Raw genomic sequence first — 17,370 nt, 5'->3', positions numbered from 1 at the left:
AGGCTAGGCTACTTATTAATTCTCTTAATTAGGAGGAGGCTCCCCCCTTATGAGCCTGGTCTTGCTGAAGATTTCTTCTGAGTGTCATCTGCCACTGTCACTACCCAAATAAACTGTTTGGCAAGTGGCCATTTTTGTAAAAAAAAAAAATAAACAAAATAAATAAAAGTGAGCTCCAAACTGCTACTTAAGTGAGGGGTTGGATGGATGCTGTCCGCTGACCTTTGACATCCTTACACTTTGTCTGACACAAGAACATTATAGTTTTATATTTTGTTTTAAATATTTACAAGCATAATTAGCACAATTACTTGTCCGTGTTACTATTACACATATTGTGAACTGAGGAAAATAAAATAAATTAGTACTGCATAAAAGGAAATTCTAATTTTGCTTTTTATTATCAGTTTATCACCCAGCTTTGACCTTCCTTCCGATGTACGGTCAAATCAGTTCCCTTATAATAAAGTCTGAGGAAAAATGATGTATGTAAACCAGACATCCCATGACAGTGTTCATGCAGTGTAAACATGGCACGTGTTCTTCTCGATCAGATGCATAATGTGTATGATGAGGTCAAACGTGACTTTCAGCAATTCCTACAAAAGCTGATGGAGGAGACGTGACAACAGGAAATTCTCCTTCCACTCTGTCTCTACAGTTTAACTCCTTTCTCTTGGAGGACACGTCCCCGTTGCTCAATCGGTCGTCTTTCAAAACACAGGGCTTCATGGCTGAGCAGACAGTTCAGCATTTTGTATTATTTTTTCATTTTTCACACTGGACCAATCAGCTCTTGGCTGCACTCGGCCGACGGAAAGGAGCGTACGCGTGGACGTTGCGCGGTCACGCTGTTTTGCTGTCACGAGCCTTATCCGAGCCGTGGAGTGGAGGCTGGAGAATTAGAACGGACATCAGTTATACAGGACATCTTATTTTAGCCAGATTATTGCGCGATAAAGAGCGTAAGGCTAAACCTTCATATTGCTGGTTGGCAATTGAGACTCTCTACTGGGTTATTCCGGTCAAACAGTGATGTACTCCAGTATTTGAATGATATTGCTAGCCAGCTAGCTAGCTGTTAAGCTAGCTTTACGGTGCGTGACTCGAAGTAACTTAACATCATATTATCGGAGGATATTCTTACTAACACATCTGACTGCATTCATCTTCGAGACATCCAAATAGTGGGTGGTTTTAACTTAAGCGAATTAATTCTAGGTGTTACACGTCGCTTCCAATCCTAGCTAGATAAGGATTGAATGAAATATCGTTAGCTTTCCATAGCCAGCGGAAACGAGCCAGCTAACAGGGATAACGTTAACTTATCCTGCTGCTGGTTGATCCACCGCCATCCAACGAATCCAGCAAATGCTAACTGAGCTAGCCTCCTAGGAGCACAGAGTGAGTTGGTAGGTAACCGTTAGTCATAAAGTTGAAACGAACAACTGGTAGTGCGAAGCAGCTAGCTACCAGAAAACGTCAAGTTGGCCATCTTCCACTTCAGTCCAGTGTGAACGGCTGACCAGCGTCAGTTCATTTTTACGGATAAGGCCGGTGTGAGGACAGAAACCTGCAAAAATGCCGGCTGTGTCGAAAGGAGATGGAATGCGCGGATTAGCTGTTTTCATATCGGACATTAGAAACTGTAAGTGACTTTCTCTTATTATCATTTTGTGTAATTTGAAGCAAGTGACACTGTTTGACAATACTCATGTTGTTGCTGGCTGTACTCATACATGCTGTAGTGGAATGACGTGGTGGCAAAGAGCGGTAATCGCCCTTAGGTCTGTATTTTTTTGTCTACTAGCTTCAAAGTAAACCACAATAAAATTGTTAATATGTGCGCAGATGTTACTAGTACCATGACTGCCACCACTAGCTACAAAAGAATTAAGGGTACAACTCCAGGATACAGAAAATGAGGCCTTCTGTTTTTGAAAAATGTGTGTGTCGATGTGGTCAAACAGAACACGGAACATCTGTAAGATATTAGAAGTCCAGATGTATAAGGTAATCTGTGGAACCGGAAGTTCCTTTCACTGTCGAAAAGGGATGTTTGTGTTATTATTTCAAGCATGGCTGTTCACACGCCTGCCAGTGTAGCTGGTAGTAACTTTGACAGCCAGCAAGAAAACAATGTGTTTTTACTGGAAGATAGAAACTTTATTGGAGACTGAATCTCAACCCTTCCCATGCTAAGGCAGGGCCCCGTGTAATAATCTACTGGCCAGCTCATGTCAGTGACTAAAAGGCAGTAAAGGAGGGGTTATTAAATAACAAATGGTTAATAAATGCGGAACAATCAAAACGATGGGGAATAAATACTGCAGATTTGTTAATGTTCAGTTCACATAATGTTGATATTATAGGTCAAATGTACCTTTATTTTGTGAAAATTTACTGATTGTCATTCTTCATAGTGACACTACAGTTGTCACATTGCTGCAGTGAAACTATTGTAATGCATGCTTGGCTGTAAGTAGGTCAGCACTTACTGGTTTACATTACATACACTTTACATTATTGCTGACAGGCCGAAATCTGTCCGTCGGATCTTTAATATTACAGGTTTCACTGCAGATAGCTCTATTAAATACCAACAGGGCCATTTAGCCACTTTGACTGGACAAAGTAGATTTAATCTGAAGTAGAAATAAAGGTGCAAATATTAAATTAGCAGGTGGATATTACTAAGTTGGGAGATTCAATCCAAACTAAAATTGACACGATTTAATCACCATCTTTACTATTGTATGTACATGTAAATATAACTGAAATAGGCAGTTCACTACAGTCTGAGTGATACTGAATTTTTGGGACCAGTACATTTAAAATAGCCTGGGGAGAGTGACATAATCAGATATTGATTTATATAAATATCTTTACTTAAAACACATGGAACAGATGAATGAAGGAGGCTGCATATTAATTCAAAAACAGATAATGATACATGCAACATTAGCGCCAAAATGTTTGATGGAACTCGGTCTTAGAGCTGCTTTTTTTCCTTCTATGAACATTTTTAACTGGAGTTGCTGATCATTAACATGTTTTGTAGAATGTAACCAGTTATTTAACACTGCATCAAACTAAGGTTTGTTGATGCTGTGAGACTTGAGTGTTGCAAAATAAGCTTGTAATTATAAACTCCCTTTTAATGTAGCTTTGAACTAGTGCTGTGTTTAAGTGATTATTTCAGTGTTGTGACAACATTAATACAAATGATGTGTTTTGACCTAAATAGTTATTTTTATAATGCCTTGAAAGTGCTTCTTCTGGCAGTGACAAAATCACTGGCTAATGCTGGCAAATAAAACAGCTTTCCCAGAGTTTAAAACTAGTAACAGGCAAACTGGTATTGTCTTTCACTTGTTGTTTTGTGTATAATAATAATAATAGTAATGTGTGTGGATCTAGTTTCCAGTTGGAGCATATCAAGGACTAGTCCATGCAGTGTGGGGAAATATAATGATAGGTTGTTGTCAAAAGCAGAATTATGTTCAAGACCCAGTTAAGATGACGGTTTGAGAGTACACAGGCTAAAACTATCTGAACGTCCCATATTGTAGAGGGTGAGTGTATGCACCCTGATCCATGTCACCTTGGTGGAGAGGAGAAATGTAATTGCTTATTTATTTGTCCTGGAGAGTATGCTGTGACATTTAGTTTGAGATTTAAACTATGTTCTCAGACAATAGCAGAGGTATACCAGTCCTTGTTAGGCAGTTAAAGCATATAGGCTGAGTGGTGAGGGTAAGCAGTGCAGACCCAGGCACTCAGCAATGTTGTTTTTTAATTAAAGTATGATTTCAACTCTTAACTCAGAGCCCAACTCCATCCACTATGTAGTTTTAAATATGCTACACGAAGTGGGTAAAGGGTCTGAGTTCAAAGGGTTGTGTAGGAGTGGACTTCACATCTGTTTGGACCTTCCCTCCTCTCCATGCTTATATTTTGTTGTCAGACAAGGACATTGTAGGAATATTTTTTCTGTAGCCTGTAAAATCATAAACCTTTCAGGTCAGTTTCAAAAATATAAATTGTATGCCAACTTTTATTAAATTAAGTTTACTATTTATTGCAATTGTTGTTTTATTCCACAAGGCGGAGCCACAAGGAGTGAAGTAATGGTCATCCATATCATTTTCCCTGAATGAAAGTAATGTTTTCATGTCACAATTGTATTACACAGATATAAAACATATAGAGCATGATGTAGGTGATGTTACAGCTTGTGTGCTTGTTACTATAAGGGGGATCTGGCACATGTATGATGTGTAGCTGATGGGCTATTATGACACTAGCTGCTTGTTAGGAACTGCTGTGGTTCAGTACATTGTGTTTCACTAATACTTCCTCTGTCAACTGTGGATTTCCACCTGCAGAGTAGAGTCTGTTAATCCTTAAAGAATTTGCAGTCAGTTTGGCTAAAGAGCTTTTTTATCCCTCCTTAAGTAACTTTTATTGTTCATGGAATGAATGTTAATCAGCTGCAGTTTTTATGATCCTCATCCAAAATGGCATTTTAAAGAAAGAGTATGCCACTTTTTATTTTATTTTTTTTAAACCAACGCTTTGTAACAAGAGTCTCCATAAATATCCAGAATGTCTCTTTGACTCTTGAACTCAAAAAGTCCAGTTTTAAATTCTGACAATGTTCTTGATCCTTTTCCCCCATCAGGTAAGAGCAAAGAGGCTGAGATAAAACGGATCAACAAAGAGCTGGCCAACATTCGCTCCAAGTTTAAAGGAGACAAGGCTCTGGATGGCTACAGCAAGAAAAAGTATGTCTGCAAGCTGCTCTTCATCTTCCTCCTCGGCCATGACATTGACTTTGGACACATGGAGGCAGTCAACCTGCTGAGCTCTAACAAGTACACAGAGAAACAGATCGTAAGTCTGCTGTTGTTTGTGTTGAGTGGATTTACTACAAATGTTGCAAAGCCTTTGTTCATCAGAAATTCTTAGCGCTTTTTTGTTTACCGTTGTTAAACCATTTATCAAACAGCCCACTCTTCCACTGTGGAGCACATCAGATCCAAGGTTTCTGACTGTCTGTGTTGACAGAACTAGAGATCACTGACCTGCATGTCATTAGACACAAACCTACCAAAACCACACTAGATACCATATGCTACCTAACACAGAATGAACAGCAGGTCCAGCTCACTGGTTCATGATTAGTTCTCAGTTGCCTGCTGTGGGATTTGTCTGTGTGTAAATGCAAGGAGAAAGTTCTGGAGTCATAATCTAAATGAAGATTCTATAATGTGTTCAAATGTCCATAATAGTGGGTCACACAGTAGGCTCTTAACTCCTTGTCATTGTCAGGTCAGGTTTTGTAGCCTTGCAAGGCTGCAGGATTCTTGAAGTAACAATTTCTCACAAAATCATCTTGCCAGCTCTGTGGTTGTGGCCGGGCCACTGGTGGCCTGGACCAATCGGCACCCAATGAGGAAATTATGGAGTGTTTTCAGTAAAGCGAGGGCATATGATTAGGCAGAGAGAAGTGACTGTTCAACAGTTGCTTGCTTGCGTTCAAAGATCTTAGCAGTTTGTTGGGTTTGTTGATCTGATTCGTTAAAGTGAGCTTATGATAGGCAGTTACTGACAGACATGTTTTTTTATCCAATCACAGTATTTTTTGTACTTCCTCTTGTCAAACAACTTACAAGGGTGACCTCCCAGATGGCTCTGTGTAACAAACAAATCCTCTGCCGCATCAGGTTACATGTACTTGTAGAAATTGGTAGTGATCCAGAACGGATGTGTGAGCAAACCCTCCACATGGGAGGCCCATGCAGCCTGAAAGCATGAAGTCTTTGGAATTGCTTGCATCTGATACTTGGAAAAAATGTGTGGATGATTTTAATGCCCCAAGTGTTGTAGCAGCACAAATACTTTTGCCACTGCGACCATTTCATTTCCTAAATCACTGTGGCGGACTGTTTTTCTCAGGAACAGGAAATGTTTAGTAAGCAAAATGAGGATGAGTCAGGATCCATGTGGTTGGAGAGACAACTGCTACATCCAGAGACCGCACAACTGCTGCTCAGACACATTCCTTTAGTATCTTTGCTTTGGAAGGTGGATGCCGTGTAATACCAGCCATTAACTCAACTGTAAGAGTTTTTGGAAACTTTCACCTGAAACAGACTTTACTTATTTTCCTAAGACATGTGAGGGAGGACATGGGAGCAGGTGCTGGCACTGGCAGATCCCAGGGCCTAGTAGAAGCTGCCATCTGTCACTTCTTGCATTCTGCAGAGCTCACAGCTCACACACAGTCTGGATCTTTTGTGTGAAAAAACTGATCAGTATAGGAATTACAATGTAATTATTATTCAGGTTCATATTACTGTCATTGAAAGGTCAGAATGCAAAACCGAGTCCGAAAGAAATATTTATGAGAGACCTGCTGCAAGTCTGTTTGACTCATGTTTTATTATAACAAGAAGTATTCAAGTATACAACAAATATGCTAAAATTGTTTTATAGCTATATGACAGTGATATTGGTGGTTAAAGGTCATGTTTTGTCCTGACAATGCAACATCTTAGGAAAGCACTTAAGGATGCATTGGTTTTGGTGGTAAAAGATGTCATACAGACCTTACAACTACCTCAGCTGGTTAAAAACAATATCTCATGAGCTTGATGCTGTGGTATACAGTGTAGTACTTACTTCTGTTGTAGTGAGTTGTGTGTTATGATGCTTAGATGCTTCTAAAGTTTTGTTGAAATGATTATGCAATAGGAAATGTTTTGTCTCCATCTAATGGTTAATATGAAACTAACCTTACACTGTGTGTAAATTGTCGAGGTGAAATGAGTCTCATCTTTTTCTCCAGGGCTATCTGTTCATCTCAGTGCTGGTCAACAGCAACAGTGAGCTGATCCGTCTGATCAACAACGCTATCAAAAATGACCTGTCCAGCCGAAACCCCACCTTCATGTGCCTGGCCCTTCACTGTATTGCAAACGTGGGAAGCCGAGAGATGGCCGAGGCCTTCGCCAGCGAGATCCCCCGGATACTGGTAGCTGGGTAAGTGAGAGGAAGCAAAAATATGAATCATCTTAAGTTCTCTGTTCTGTATTCATGTTTACATTCCTGCGCTTTAACATCTGGTTATGTTTGTGCCATCAGTGACACGATGGACAGTGTGAAACAGTCAGCTGCCCTTTGTCTGCTGCGGCTCTATAAGACGTCTCCTGACTTGGTGTTGATGGGCGAATGGACATCACGTGTGGTGCACCTGCTCAACGACCAACACATGGTAGGACCAGGAATTTAGTAATATGTAGACTTTTTGTTGTGCTGTATTGATGAAAGAGATTAAGATTAAGAAAACCTTTGTTAAATTAATTTTCCTTTGTTTAGGGTGTGGTGACAGCTGCCATCTCTCTTATAACCTGCCTGAGCCAGAAGAATCCAGATGAGTTCAAGACTTGTGTTTCCCTGGCTGTTTCCCGACTCAGCAGGGTGAGTGTGTGGAAACATTACTGTAAATACTTCTCATTTCTCAATATTCTGTGCAGAGTAAGTTCAGGCTTCCAAGATGTAGACAGTATGTGAACAAGTGGAATTTGTTAGTCTAGGGTGTTTCCCAGTCTGTCTTACGTCACTGAAAATGACCTGGAAAATTCTTGAAGGAAGGTTGTAAGCTGCAATTAGACCTTTTAGCAGTGTCTTGCGTGATGCTGCCTGACCATATTTTTCCTGTTTGTTCTCCAGATTGTGTCGTCTGCATCCACTGACCTGCAAGACTACACCTACTACTTTGTGCCGGCACCATGGCTGTCCTGCAAGCTGTTGCGCTTGCTGCAGTGTTACCCTCCACCAGAAGACGGTGCTGTCAAGGGCCGCCTGGTAGAGTGTCTGGAGACCATCCTTAACAAGGCCCAGGAGCCGCCCAAGTCCAAGAAGGTGCAGCACTCCAATGCAAAGAATGCCATTTTGTTCGAGGCTATCTCACTTATCATCCATTATGACAGGTGAGCATCAACTTAGCAACAACATCTGATTACTTTTTTTATCAGTGAAATAAAGTTTTGGCATCTCTTCCACAGTGAGCCAAACCTGCTGGTACGAGCCTGTAACCAGCTGGGCCAATTCCTGCAGCACAGAGAGACCAACCTGCGCTACCTGGCTCTGGAGAGCATGTGCACTCTGGCCAGTTCTGAGTTTTCCCACGAAGCTGTCAAGACGCACATTGAGACTGTCATCAACGCCCTTAAGGTGGCTCCATGCTCCACTCACTTAAGACAACTCAACTGATATATTAGTTTGTTTCATGTGTCTGTAGGCCTGTCTCTTCATTTCTCTTCTGTCCCTGCCAGACTGAGAGAGATGTGAGTGTACGACAGCGGGCAGCTGACTTGCTTTACGCCATGTGTGATCGCAGCAACGCTAAGCAGATCGTAGCTGAGATGCTCAGCTACCTTGAAACAGCAGATTATTCTATCAGAGAGGAGATGGTGAGTGTCACTGGCCGTCTGTAGACAATAACAATACTGACAATTTCAAAATGACATTTAGCCCTGTAGCTCTGTACCAGGAGATTGAGGTGTGTTTTGTTGTGCTGTCCCCCCTCAGGTGCTGAAAGTGGCCATACTTGCCGAGAAGTATGCCATAGATTACTCGTGGTATGTCGACACCATTCTCAACCTCATCCGCATTGCTGGTGACTATGTTAGCGAAGAGGTGTGGTATCGTGTTATTCAGATAGTCATCAACCGAGACGACGTGCAAGGCTATGCTGCCAAGACAGTCTTTGAGGTAAAGCTAAGTTAAACACTTGTGTTTTGTGTGCAGTGCTAAATTGACATGATATCTGATGTTAAGCTAAGATGCACTGAAATAGCTCAAAGTTAATGAGATAGTTGTCAAACTAAAATATTTAAAAGGGTTTTGAGTGCATGTCTTTTTCTTCTTAATAGAAATAAGTAAGTCTGTGTCTTCTAGGCCTTGCAAGCCCCTGCCTGCCATGAGAACATGGTCAAAGTTGGAGGTTACATTCTGGGAGAGTTTGGTAATCTGATTGCTGGAGACCCGCGCTCCAGGTTTGTTTATTTTTTACATGTACAGTGCAAACAGCTGTCACTTCAAAGGATACACAATAACTTTACTGTCCTGTCATACAGCCCGCTGGTCCAGTTCAACCTTCTCCACTCAAAGTTCCACCTGTGCTCTGTGCCGACCCGTGCCCTGCTGCTGTCGGCCTACATCAAGTTTATCAACCTGTTCCCAGAGACCAAGGCCACAATCCAGGAGGTGCTGCGCTGCGACAGCCAGATCCGAAACTCGGATGTGGAGCTGCAGCAGCGTGCTGTGGAGTACCTGAAGCTTTCTTCCATTGCTAGCACTGATGTCCTGGTGAGTTTGAATGACTTGGGAGCATGTTGGAGAGTATAATTAGTTTCATGTTGCCAAACTCTAAACGTTGTCCTCTGTGTTCTTTCAGGCCACTGTCTTGGAGGAGATGCCCCCCTTCCCAGAGAGGGAGTCATCCATCCTGGCTAAGCTGAAGAAGAAGAAGGGGCCTGGGGCTGTTTCAGTGACAGATCTGGAAGACAACAAACGGGAGGGTGGAGAGTTGAATGGAGGTGGCGACCGGGGGCCAGACACGTCAGCCATGGCTGCGTCTAACGCTGTAAGCATAGTCTCTGTAGTCCTTCACGAATAAAACAACAGCCTGCTCATAACCAAAATTCTACTTCAAGAAAGAGATTCCGCTTTAAGTTTCACGTGTCTTCCAGTCCACACCATCACCATCAGCAGACCTGCTTGGGATTCGTTCAGCTGCACCCATTGGTGCCGCTCCAACCAGCGCTGGTAGCCTATTGGTGGATGTGTTCTCTGAGGCAGGGCCTGCAGCACCATCTGCGGCTGTGAACGACGACGGCTTCCTAAGGTGAAAGGTCATCTCTTGTTGAGCCGAAGTAGAGTTTCAGTATAAGCCCGAGTCCAGTATGAGAGGCTGCAATCCATGTCTCTCAAATTAGGCAAATATTAAATCATCACCAGTGCAAATAGCTGATCGATGCTTATACGTATATGTAATACTGTGAAAGAGACCCCCCCCACACAAAATATTTTACAGTTCAATTAAAAAAGGATTGCAGCTTGATGTGCTTTATAGTAGCACACATTTGTACCATTCATGTACTCCAATACTTAGATAGTTGTTGAGATTTCTGTACTCCTGCCTTTACACCGTAGAGGCTACTTTTCACATTAAGTTGAAATGTTGAAACACCACTGCTGCCTGTAATGTATTATCTACTTTCAGCCATGTCTGTACTTCTTTGTTATGGGCATACCTGTGAAAAAGCCTCATATTGTAAACGCCAAGCAGAAATCTTGCCAGGGAAATCCCCTAATCCCCTCAGAGCATTTCTGCATGACTTTTAACCTACCATAACTGAGGGTTTAGTACATACTGGACAGGCCCGAATGGGGTCTTCAACCTTCATTGTGGAAACACCTTTAATCTGTCTTGTGATTTTGTGAAGTGTTGTAATTAGTTGTGAAGTTTGTGGTGTGTTTGTGCTTTTAGACTACTACTATACACATAGCTACAATGTGTCTGTGTTGGTTGTCGCTCTGTTCACTCTGTCTTTCTTTGCTCTATCTTTGTCTAATATGGTACCTGTCAACCTGGAGGCAAGTAGTAAATGTTTAAACAATCCTGTCAGCCAAACATGGCCGACTTAATAATTCAATCTGGCCAACGCCCTTTCTCTTCTCTTTGCACTTGACGTATACAAGGTTTGTTTGAAATATCAGGTTAGCTCATATCTCAGAGACCAAGACTGTACTACTTACAGTAGATGTACAAATCCTAGTGACATCATGCATAGGTTATCTGAATGTCAGTTTTGAAGTTTAGTGTAGAGTCTCAGGCCATCAGCATCTTTCTGATTTCACCTAACTCCCAAAAATGGGCAAAGACGTGGAGCTGAACCAGGCAGGTGAGCCTTAGGCAGACAGCTAGCAATCTGTCACTTATAGTGGTCACGCCCCTGATGTTGAATAAATCTGGTGAGATTTTTTAAAAAGAAACATACAGTTCTTATGAACAAGGAAATTCTATAGGCATACCAGGCTGTATGTAGTTATAAAGTTGGATTCTGCCTCAAGTGCCCGTTGGAGGAAATGCATCTCCTATTAACTTTTTTCATCCCCACTCCACGGTTGGCGGGTCTGTAACACTTGTCTGTTCTTTTTAACTTGCTGTCTATGTGACTGTCTTTCGTCTTTTTCTCTCCTTCCCTTTTCTCCTTTTCCCTCTGTGTGTGCGTGCGTGCGTGTGCGTATGTGTGTGTTTTGATTTGAATGTGCGTCTGTCTCCTGTCCTCTACCATGATTGGACATTGACAGAGATCTGGAACAGCCCACCGAGACCTCCGATTCCCTTTTGGTGGAGGGTTCCGGTGACTCGGAGTAAGGGCCCCAGTAGTAAACTACAGAAATAGAATTAGCTAGAAAAAAATTACAAACACTGCACCTACAGATTGTTTTTGTTTATTTTGTTTATTTATTTATTTTTTTACATTTTATCTTTGATTAAATTTGTCCTTAGTGATATACAGTATAACTGAGTGGGTAGCTTGTTGCACATCAGTCTTGCGGAACTCAAATATTATTGTTTGGGTTTGTATTTATTCACTAAAAAATTAAATCAAGTCTTAAACAGATGACTAACTGCAGGGTAGAATCCTACTGATTTGTACATTCATACTTAACATTATACATACTATACAAACCAATGACTGTCAACCTGTTTGAATACAATTGACATAAAATGGGGTGCGCTCACTGAGATTCTTCACAACATAACTGCAATGCACAGCATCAAGCTTTCTGTATAGTATGTGCTTTGAAACAGTGTTGTTTGCATTTGGTATTTCTTACTGTGCTGGAATTCGGTATCAGAACCACAAAAAAATCCCACTGACTGCATAAATATTTGTTGCACACTTTAACTAAGAGACAGATATCTTGCATTGTGTTATTATATCATATTTGTACAAACTGCTTTTACTAACCACCTCTGCATTTTATTCTTTTGTCCTTTCTTCTTCTCTCCTGTCCTGTTTCTCTTAACCCATCTCCAAACCCATCTGTTGCTGTATTGAATGGATGGCTTGTCCCACATTCTAAACCTACTCTTATCCATTCACTCCTGGTTTGTCCGGTTTTTCTCTCTGTCATCTTCATCCCTCCTCTGTCCGGTGGGCTGTCTCTTCATCCCTTCACTGTCCTGTGGTCTCTCAGCTCTGCTCCTCCCTCTGAGGATCCTGCTGCTCCTCTGTCTGAGGCAGACGACCTTCTTAACAAGTAAGGTGTTTCGCTGTGTGTCACTATTGTCATGTGTTAGCCTAGCTGCAGCTTTGTGTATCAAAATGTATGCACTGATTATTAGTGTGTTACACAATGCACTACACTTCTTTCCTAGATGGACTGTGTACACAAATGCTGAAATCTTCCTATATGTGCTTAATTTTGAAGTGATTCTTATATCCTGATCATTTCTGTTGCATTGATGACTGATTTTCAGCTGATCATTAATTGAACATTGTTTCATTTTTTTCTGTAGCGGTGCACGCTTCAAAATAAATTAGATAAGATATGTAAACAGTTGGTGATATGAATGCCAGCATGATGCCTATCATTCTTCTAATTCCTGCTCAAGAGCATAATTTAATTAGTGGATAAATAGAAGAATTTATTTCATATTTTGACATTGTAGTGGTTATTAACCATTAAAATGCCTTCATCCTGCAGGTTTGTGTGCAAGAACAATGGGGTTCTGTTTGAGAATCAGCTGCTACAGATCGGCATCAAGTCAGAGTACCGTCAGAATCTGGGTGAGTCCTTACAGCAAAGTGGGTGGAACTTGGCAGGCTTGTCAGCATGTATGTACTTGTGCGGTCTGTTGACTACTTGATTTACACTGCTAAGTCCAATCTGTGCTGTGGTTAAGTTCAGTCTCCCAGCAAGCGGTGAGATCGTTTTCTCACATGTTTATTAATGAGTGTGTCTTTCTATTTTAGGGAGAATGTACTTATTCTACGGTAACAAGACGTCAGTGCCGTTTGCCAGCTTCTCCACCACAGTCAGCTGTCCCGGAGAGCTGCAGTCTCATATCCTTTCTGTGCAGTTCAGAAAATAAAAAAAAAGCAAATAATAATGCTGGCTTACTTACAAAATGTAGGGCTGCAGTGACAGTAGGACATTTTTCTTTCTCGACTGTCCTTAACGACTGACCACAGCTCAATGTTCAGTCCAAACCAGTGGAACCAGTGGTGGAGGGTGGAGCTCAGATCCAACAGGTCCTCAACATAGAGTGCCTGACTGACTTCTCTGAAGCCCCACTGCTCAACATAAAGTTCAGGTAAGCTTCAAGAACGAAACCAAACTTTGCTGGGGGAGCAGCAAGTACTACTCTTAATGATGTTTATGGATAAATATCTTCTGTGTTTTTCTTGTCGTCCCTAATCGGTCAAAGGGTGCAAGGTTGTAATCAAGTCCATCTTATGTGCTGAAAAACAATGGGTGACAGTTGTTGTGTTATTATAATCAGATATGGAGGAGCTCTGCAGAACTTGACTCTCAAGTTGCCCGTCACCATCAACAAGTTCTTCCAGCCAACTGAGATGGCCTCAAATGACTTCTTCCAGCGCTGGAAACAGCTTAGCCAGTAAGTATTTGTGCCAGAGACCATACAGATCCTGAACGCTGAGTTTATAGGTGAATCAGTGGTTTTGTTTCCATACTTGTCACATCAGCTTGTTTTCATGTTTACTGATAACATGCAGTTACTGCTGATGCAAACTGAACCTTTTGTTGCTGCTTCACATTAACAGCTTGTGCACCAGTAGATTGGTTTTATTTTGAATTTTAACTGTGCTAATTACTATTGATATTTATCAAAAATCACAGGTTAGATCACCCATATATAGACATATATTACATTATGGTTCAGTGCAACTAAATGATGAAAAAACATGTCCCTTTTAATAAAGTGTATATGTGTGCCTCTGTGTTCAGGCCTCAGCAAGAAGCACAAAAGATATTCAAGGCCAACCACGGCATGGACACCGAAGTACTTAAGGCCAAGGTACAGATCATTCCTCTCTTTTTATTCTTTTTTCTCTCAGTTGCTACAACCATCTGTTGTGTTTATAGCTGAGATTTGTGTGTCTTGATATGTTTTTGTATAGCTGTTGGGACTAGGAATGGCCCTGCTGGACAACGTTGATCCCAACCCGGAGAACTACGTGTGTGCTGGAGTGATCCAGACCAAAGGGCAGCAAGTTGGCTGTCTGCTAAGACTGGAGCCAAACGCACAGGCACAGGTACACACACTCACTGGACAATGTTGGAATTAAAACCTCAGTGGTCTTTAAAGCTGCAACATGGCTCACTGTGTGTGTGTGTGTGTCCATGCAGATGTATCGTCTGACTCTGCGCTGCAGCAAAGACTCTGTGTCCAGGCGTCTCTGCGAGCTGCTGGCCGAACAATTCTAGAGTCCTGACCTCCACCATGACCAGTACACCCACACCATCCCCACCAGCGACTTCTCCCTCAAGCCCTCCTGCCACACACCTCCTCCTCCTCTTCCTCCTCCCTCCAACAAAGAATCTTTGAGTAAAAAAAAAAAAAGGTGTAACCTACATAAGGGAAAAAGCAGCCGCTGCCAGCAGCAGCAGCAATATTATTGTCATTATTGTCCCAGATTCTGATTCCAGTTCATCTTCTACTTGTTTATTAACATGATGCTACATTCTTGTTTTGTTGGTTTACCTGTGTAGCTGGTGTGTGTATGGCCAGGAGTGTGTGTGTGTGTGTGTGTGTGTGTGTGTGTGTGTGGGCGTGTGTGTGTGTGTGTGTGTGGGCGTGTGTGCGTCCCATAGTTGTGCTGGGGTCTCATTCTGCTCCATCCCGACTGCTCTATAGTACTGATGCTTTGTATTTCTGTGTATGTGTGTGTCTGTTTGAGAAAATTAGAACATTCCTTGAATTTAAATGGGAGACGCTGTTAATTACACATCTTACCCCCCCCCCAGTTGCAAGGCCTCCATGATTCCTTTTTATGGGACCCAATAATGAAATGAAATGAAAACAGAGGGTTTGTCTAGCATTCCCAGAGAAAATGCACTTTGAGACCCTCCAGCATGAGTCCTCTCCTGAAGCTCTGCTGTGAGTAAGCCCCTCTCCTTGTTTCGCTAAAACCGGTGCACTTGTTTCTGTTTTTGATGTGTATGTAAATATGTGCCAGTGAAAGACTTTTGTTGCTTTGTGAGACATTCCCATCATGCTTGTTTAGCTCGCTAGTGATGTTTTAAGCCCCATAGCTGCCTGAGCTGGAAGGACAGCACCAGAATGAGAGGAGACCTGCGGTGTTCTTTCTTTTCGAGTCGGTTCCATCCTTTTGATTGCCATTGAAAAGCTTAGGGATTTAACGGAGGTTAGGAATCAGACATTTCAGAAAAACACATAAATCTCTGCTCTTCTGTAGAAAGTGAGATTAATTATTTTAGAGCAGAATGCTTTAGTTTTACAGCTGAGGTCGTTGGCTCAGGAGTGCTTAGGTTGCTGTGTTGGTGTCTATATGAAGTCATAGATTTATTTTTCTGAAGGAGATCTTAGCTACAATTAGTTTAGAGCACAGCAGCTAAATACAGCACCAGCTTGGACAGAGAGATCAGTCAAAAAACAGATTTCTGCACATTTTTTTTTTCTTCAGTCTAGCCGATCATAAATCTGATCAACCACTACACTAAATGTTTATAGAACACAGGCTTTTCAGGTTCATTCAGTTCGCAGCTTTTCCAAACTCCCTCCTGGGCTTCCTGTCGCGCACAAGCACTGATGTTGTGGAACAGGACAGGATGTAAGACACCCAGATGTCCATTACAACTACAAGGGACTTTGTATAAATGTGTGTGAATGTGAGTGTGGCTGTAAAAAAAAAAAAGCAGGTAAGAGAAAAAAATGTTTAAAAAAAAAAAAAAGCCTAAAGACATTTCTAATACATGGTCGCATTACATTCTGTGGTTGCACAGCAATTGCAGGACATTGAACTTTGTAGTGGGAAAAAAAATGTAGTCATTTTGTCATTCTGTGAGTGTGTGTACGTGAGTTTGTGTGTGTGTGTCTATGCAGTATCCACTAGCTTAAGCAGCCTCATGTATCGGTGTTAAGAACCTGTCCAATACCTGTGTTAGACTTAAGATTTACTCTGTAATGAAAAAATGTGAAAGTAAAACTATGCCATATATCCACCTGGATGCCTCCAGTTTTATTTTGCATGTTGACAGCAGCATGATTTAATATGGGTGGAGATGGGTGAAACATTGAATTCTTAGAATTTGGCCAAAAAAGCCACATGAGAAATTTGATGAGATGCTCATCTGCTGACTGATATCATCATAGGAACACAAAGAGGTATCAAACACTTATTATGTGCTAATTGTGTGCTAAATCAATAAATACATACAATTTTCTGATTAGAAAATCAATAAAATCCTGTGAGGATAAATGTGTCAGAGCAGATCCAATAGAGGTGAGTACCACTTACTAAAATCACCTGACAAAATACAGCGGTCATGGAGAGCATGAAACATCACGTGTAGTGTATTTAGTGGTGCAGATGTCACCCAACATGATGTAGCTAGGTAATAATATAAGCATAATAATATATAATCCAACCAGGTTTTGCATGACACCAACTTTCAGAAAATAGGTCATCCCTATGGAGCTGCACAGAGGTAAACACACACACCTTATTCTTAGTATGCTTTATAAACTCTCATCGTGGCCCCTCCTCTCTGGTTCTACAACTGCTGAGTAGGAAATGAACCATGAACTGTCCTGATCCTGGATGTGCTTCTTGTTTGTCCTACTTTAACCCTGCTGTCCTGGTGTGTCCGCCTGCAGCCTGCAGGAGGAGCTAACAGCTCTGTGCACATTATTGCTGTTTGTGGTGGTGAAGGCTCAAGCAGATGTTACAGATAAACATGGAGGGGGGGGGTGCAGAGTGGATAGTTCAGAGTGTTCTGCTGCAGACACTGCAGTCTAAATGAATGAATGCATGAGCAGTTTGTCTCTGAGCTGAAGCCTGTGACAGCAGGCTGCATGTCTTATGTCACTTGCACACACTGTTGCTGATGAGAGAGCTGTAATTCTGCTTGCTTCACGCTGACAGCCTGCTTTCTCCTCCTTGGTCCCTCCGTTTCTGCTGCTGCTGCTGCTGCTGTGAGATGCGTCTGCGCGTGTGTAAACCCAGCAAGGCAGCTGATTGGCTGAAAATGACATCATCCTGTGCGGGTCTATTGTTGGAAAGAGGATGAGCTCAT

The 17,370-nt window shown here is 41.8% G+C and overlaps 1 protein-coding gene across 2 annotated transcripts; it reads left to right on the top strand.

The window, feature by feature from the left end:
• Positions 1-834: 834 nt before the first annotated feature.
• Positions 835-16,296, top strand: ap2a1 (adaptor related protein complex 2 subunit alpha 1). Of its 2 annotated transcripts, XM_028412933.1 has the most exons (21): positions 835-1,648; positions 4,685-4,896; positions 6,854-7,047; positions 7,150-7,279; positions 7,384-7,485; positions 7,738-7,997; positions 8,073-8,241; positions 8,343-8,480; positions 8,599-8,781; positions 8,968-9,065; positions 9,147-9,378; positions 9,467-9,655; positions 9,762-9,916; positions 12,283-12,345; positions 12,793-12,875; positions 13,062-13,151; positions 13,279-13,402; positions 13,592-13,708; positions 14,059-14,128; positions 14,232-14,366; positions 14,461-16,296. In XM_028412933.1, exons 1-21 carry the CDS (start codon positions 1,582-1,584, stop codon positions 14,536-14,538), a joined length of 2,889 nt encoding a protein of 962 aa, XP_028268734.1. In that variant the 5' UTR covers positions 835-1,581; the 3' UTR covers positions 14,539-16,296. The 2 variants fall into 2 exon arrangements, with proteins under 2 accessions (XP_028268734.1, XP_028268735.1); XM_028412934.1 differs by lacking the exon at positions 12,283-12,345.
• Positions 16,297-17,370: the final 1,074 nt, after the last annotated feature.

This window comes from Parambassis ranga, chromosome 8 (genome assembly GCF_900634625.1).
Source record: "Parambassis ranga chromosome 8, fParRan2.1, whole genome shotgun sequence".
NCBI lineage: Eukaryota > Metazoa > Chordata > Actinopteri > Ambassidae > Parambassis > Parambassis ranga.
The sequence above is the reverse complement of the archived record's forward strand: the minus strand, read 5'-3'. Positions and strand labels throughout refer to the sequence as shown.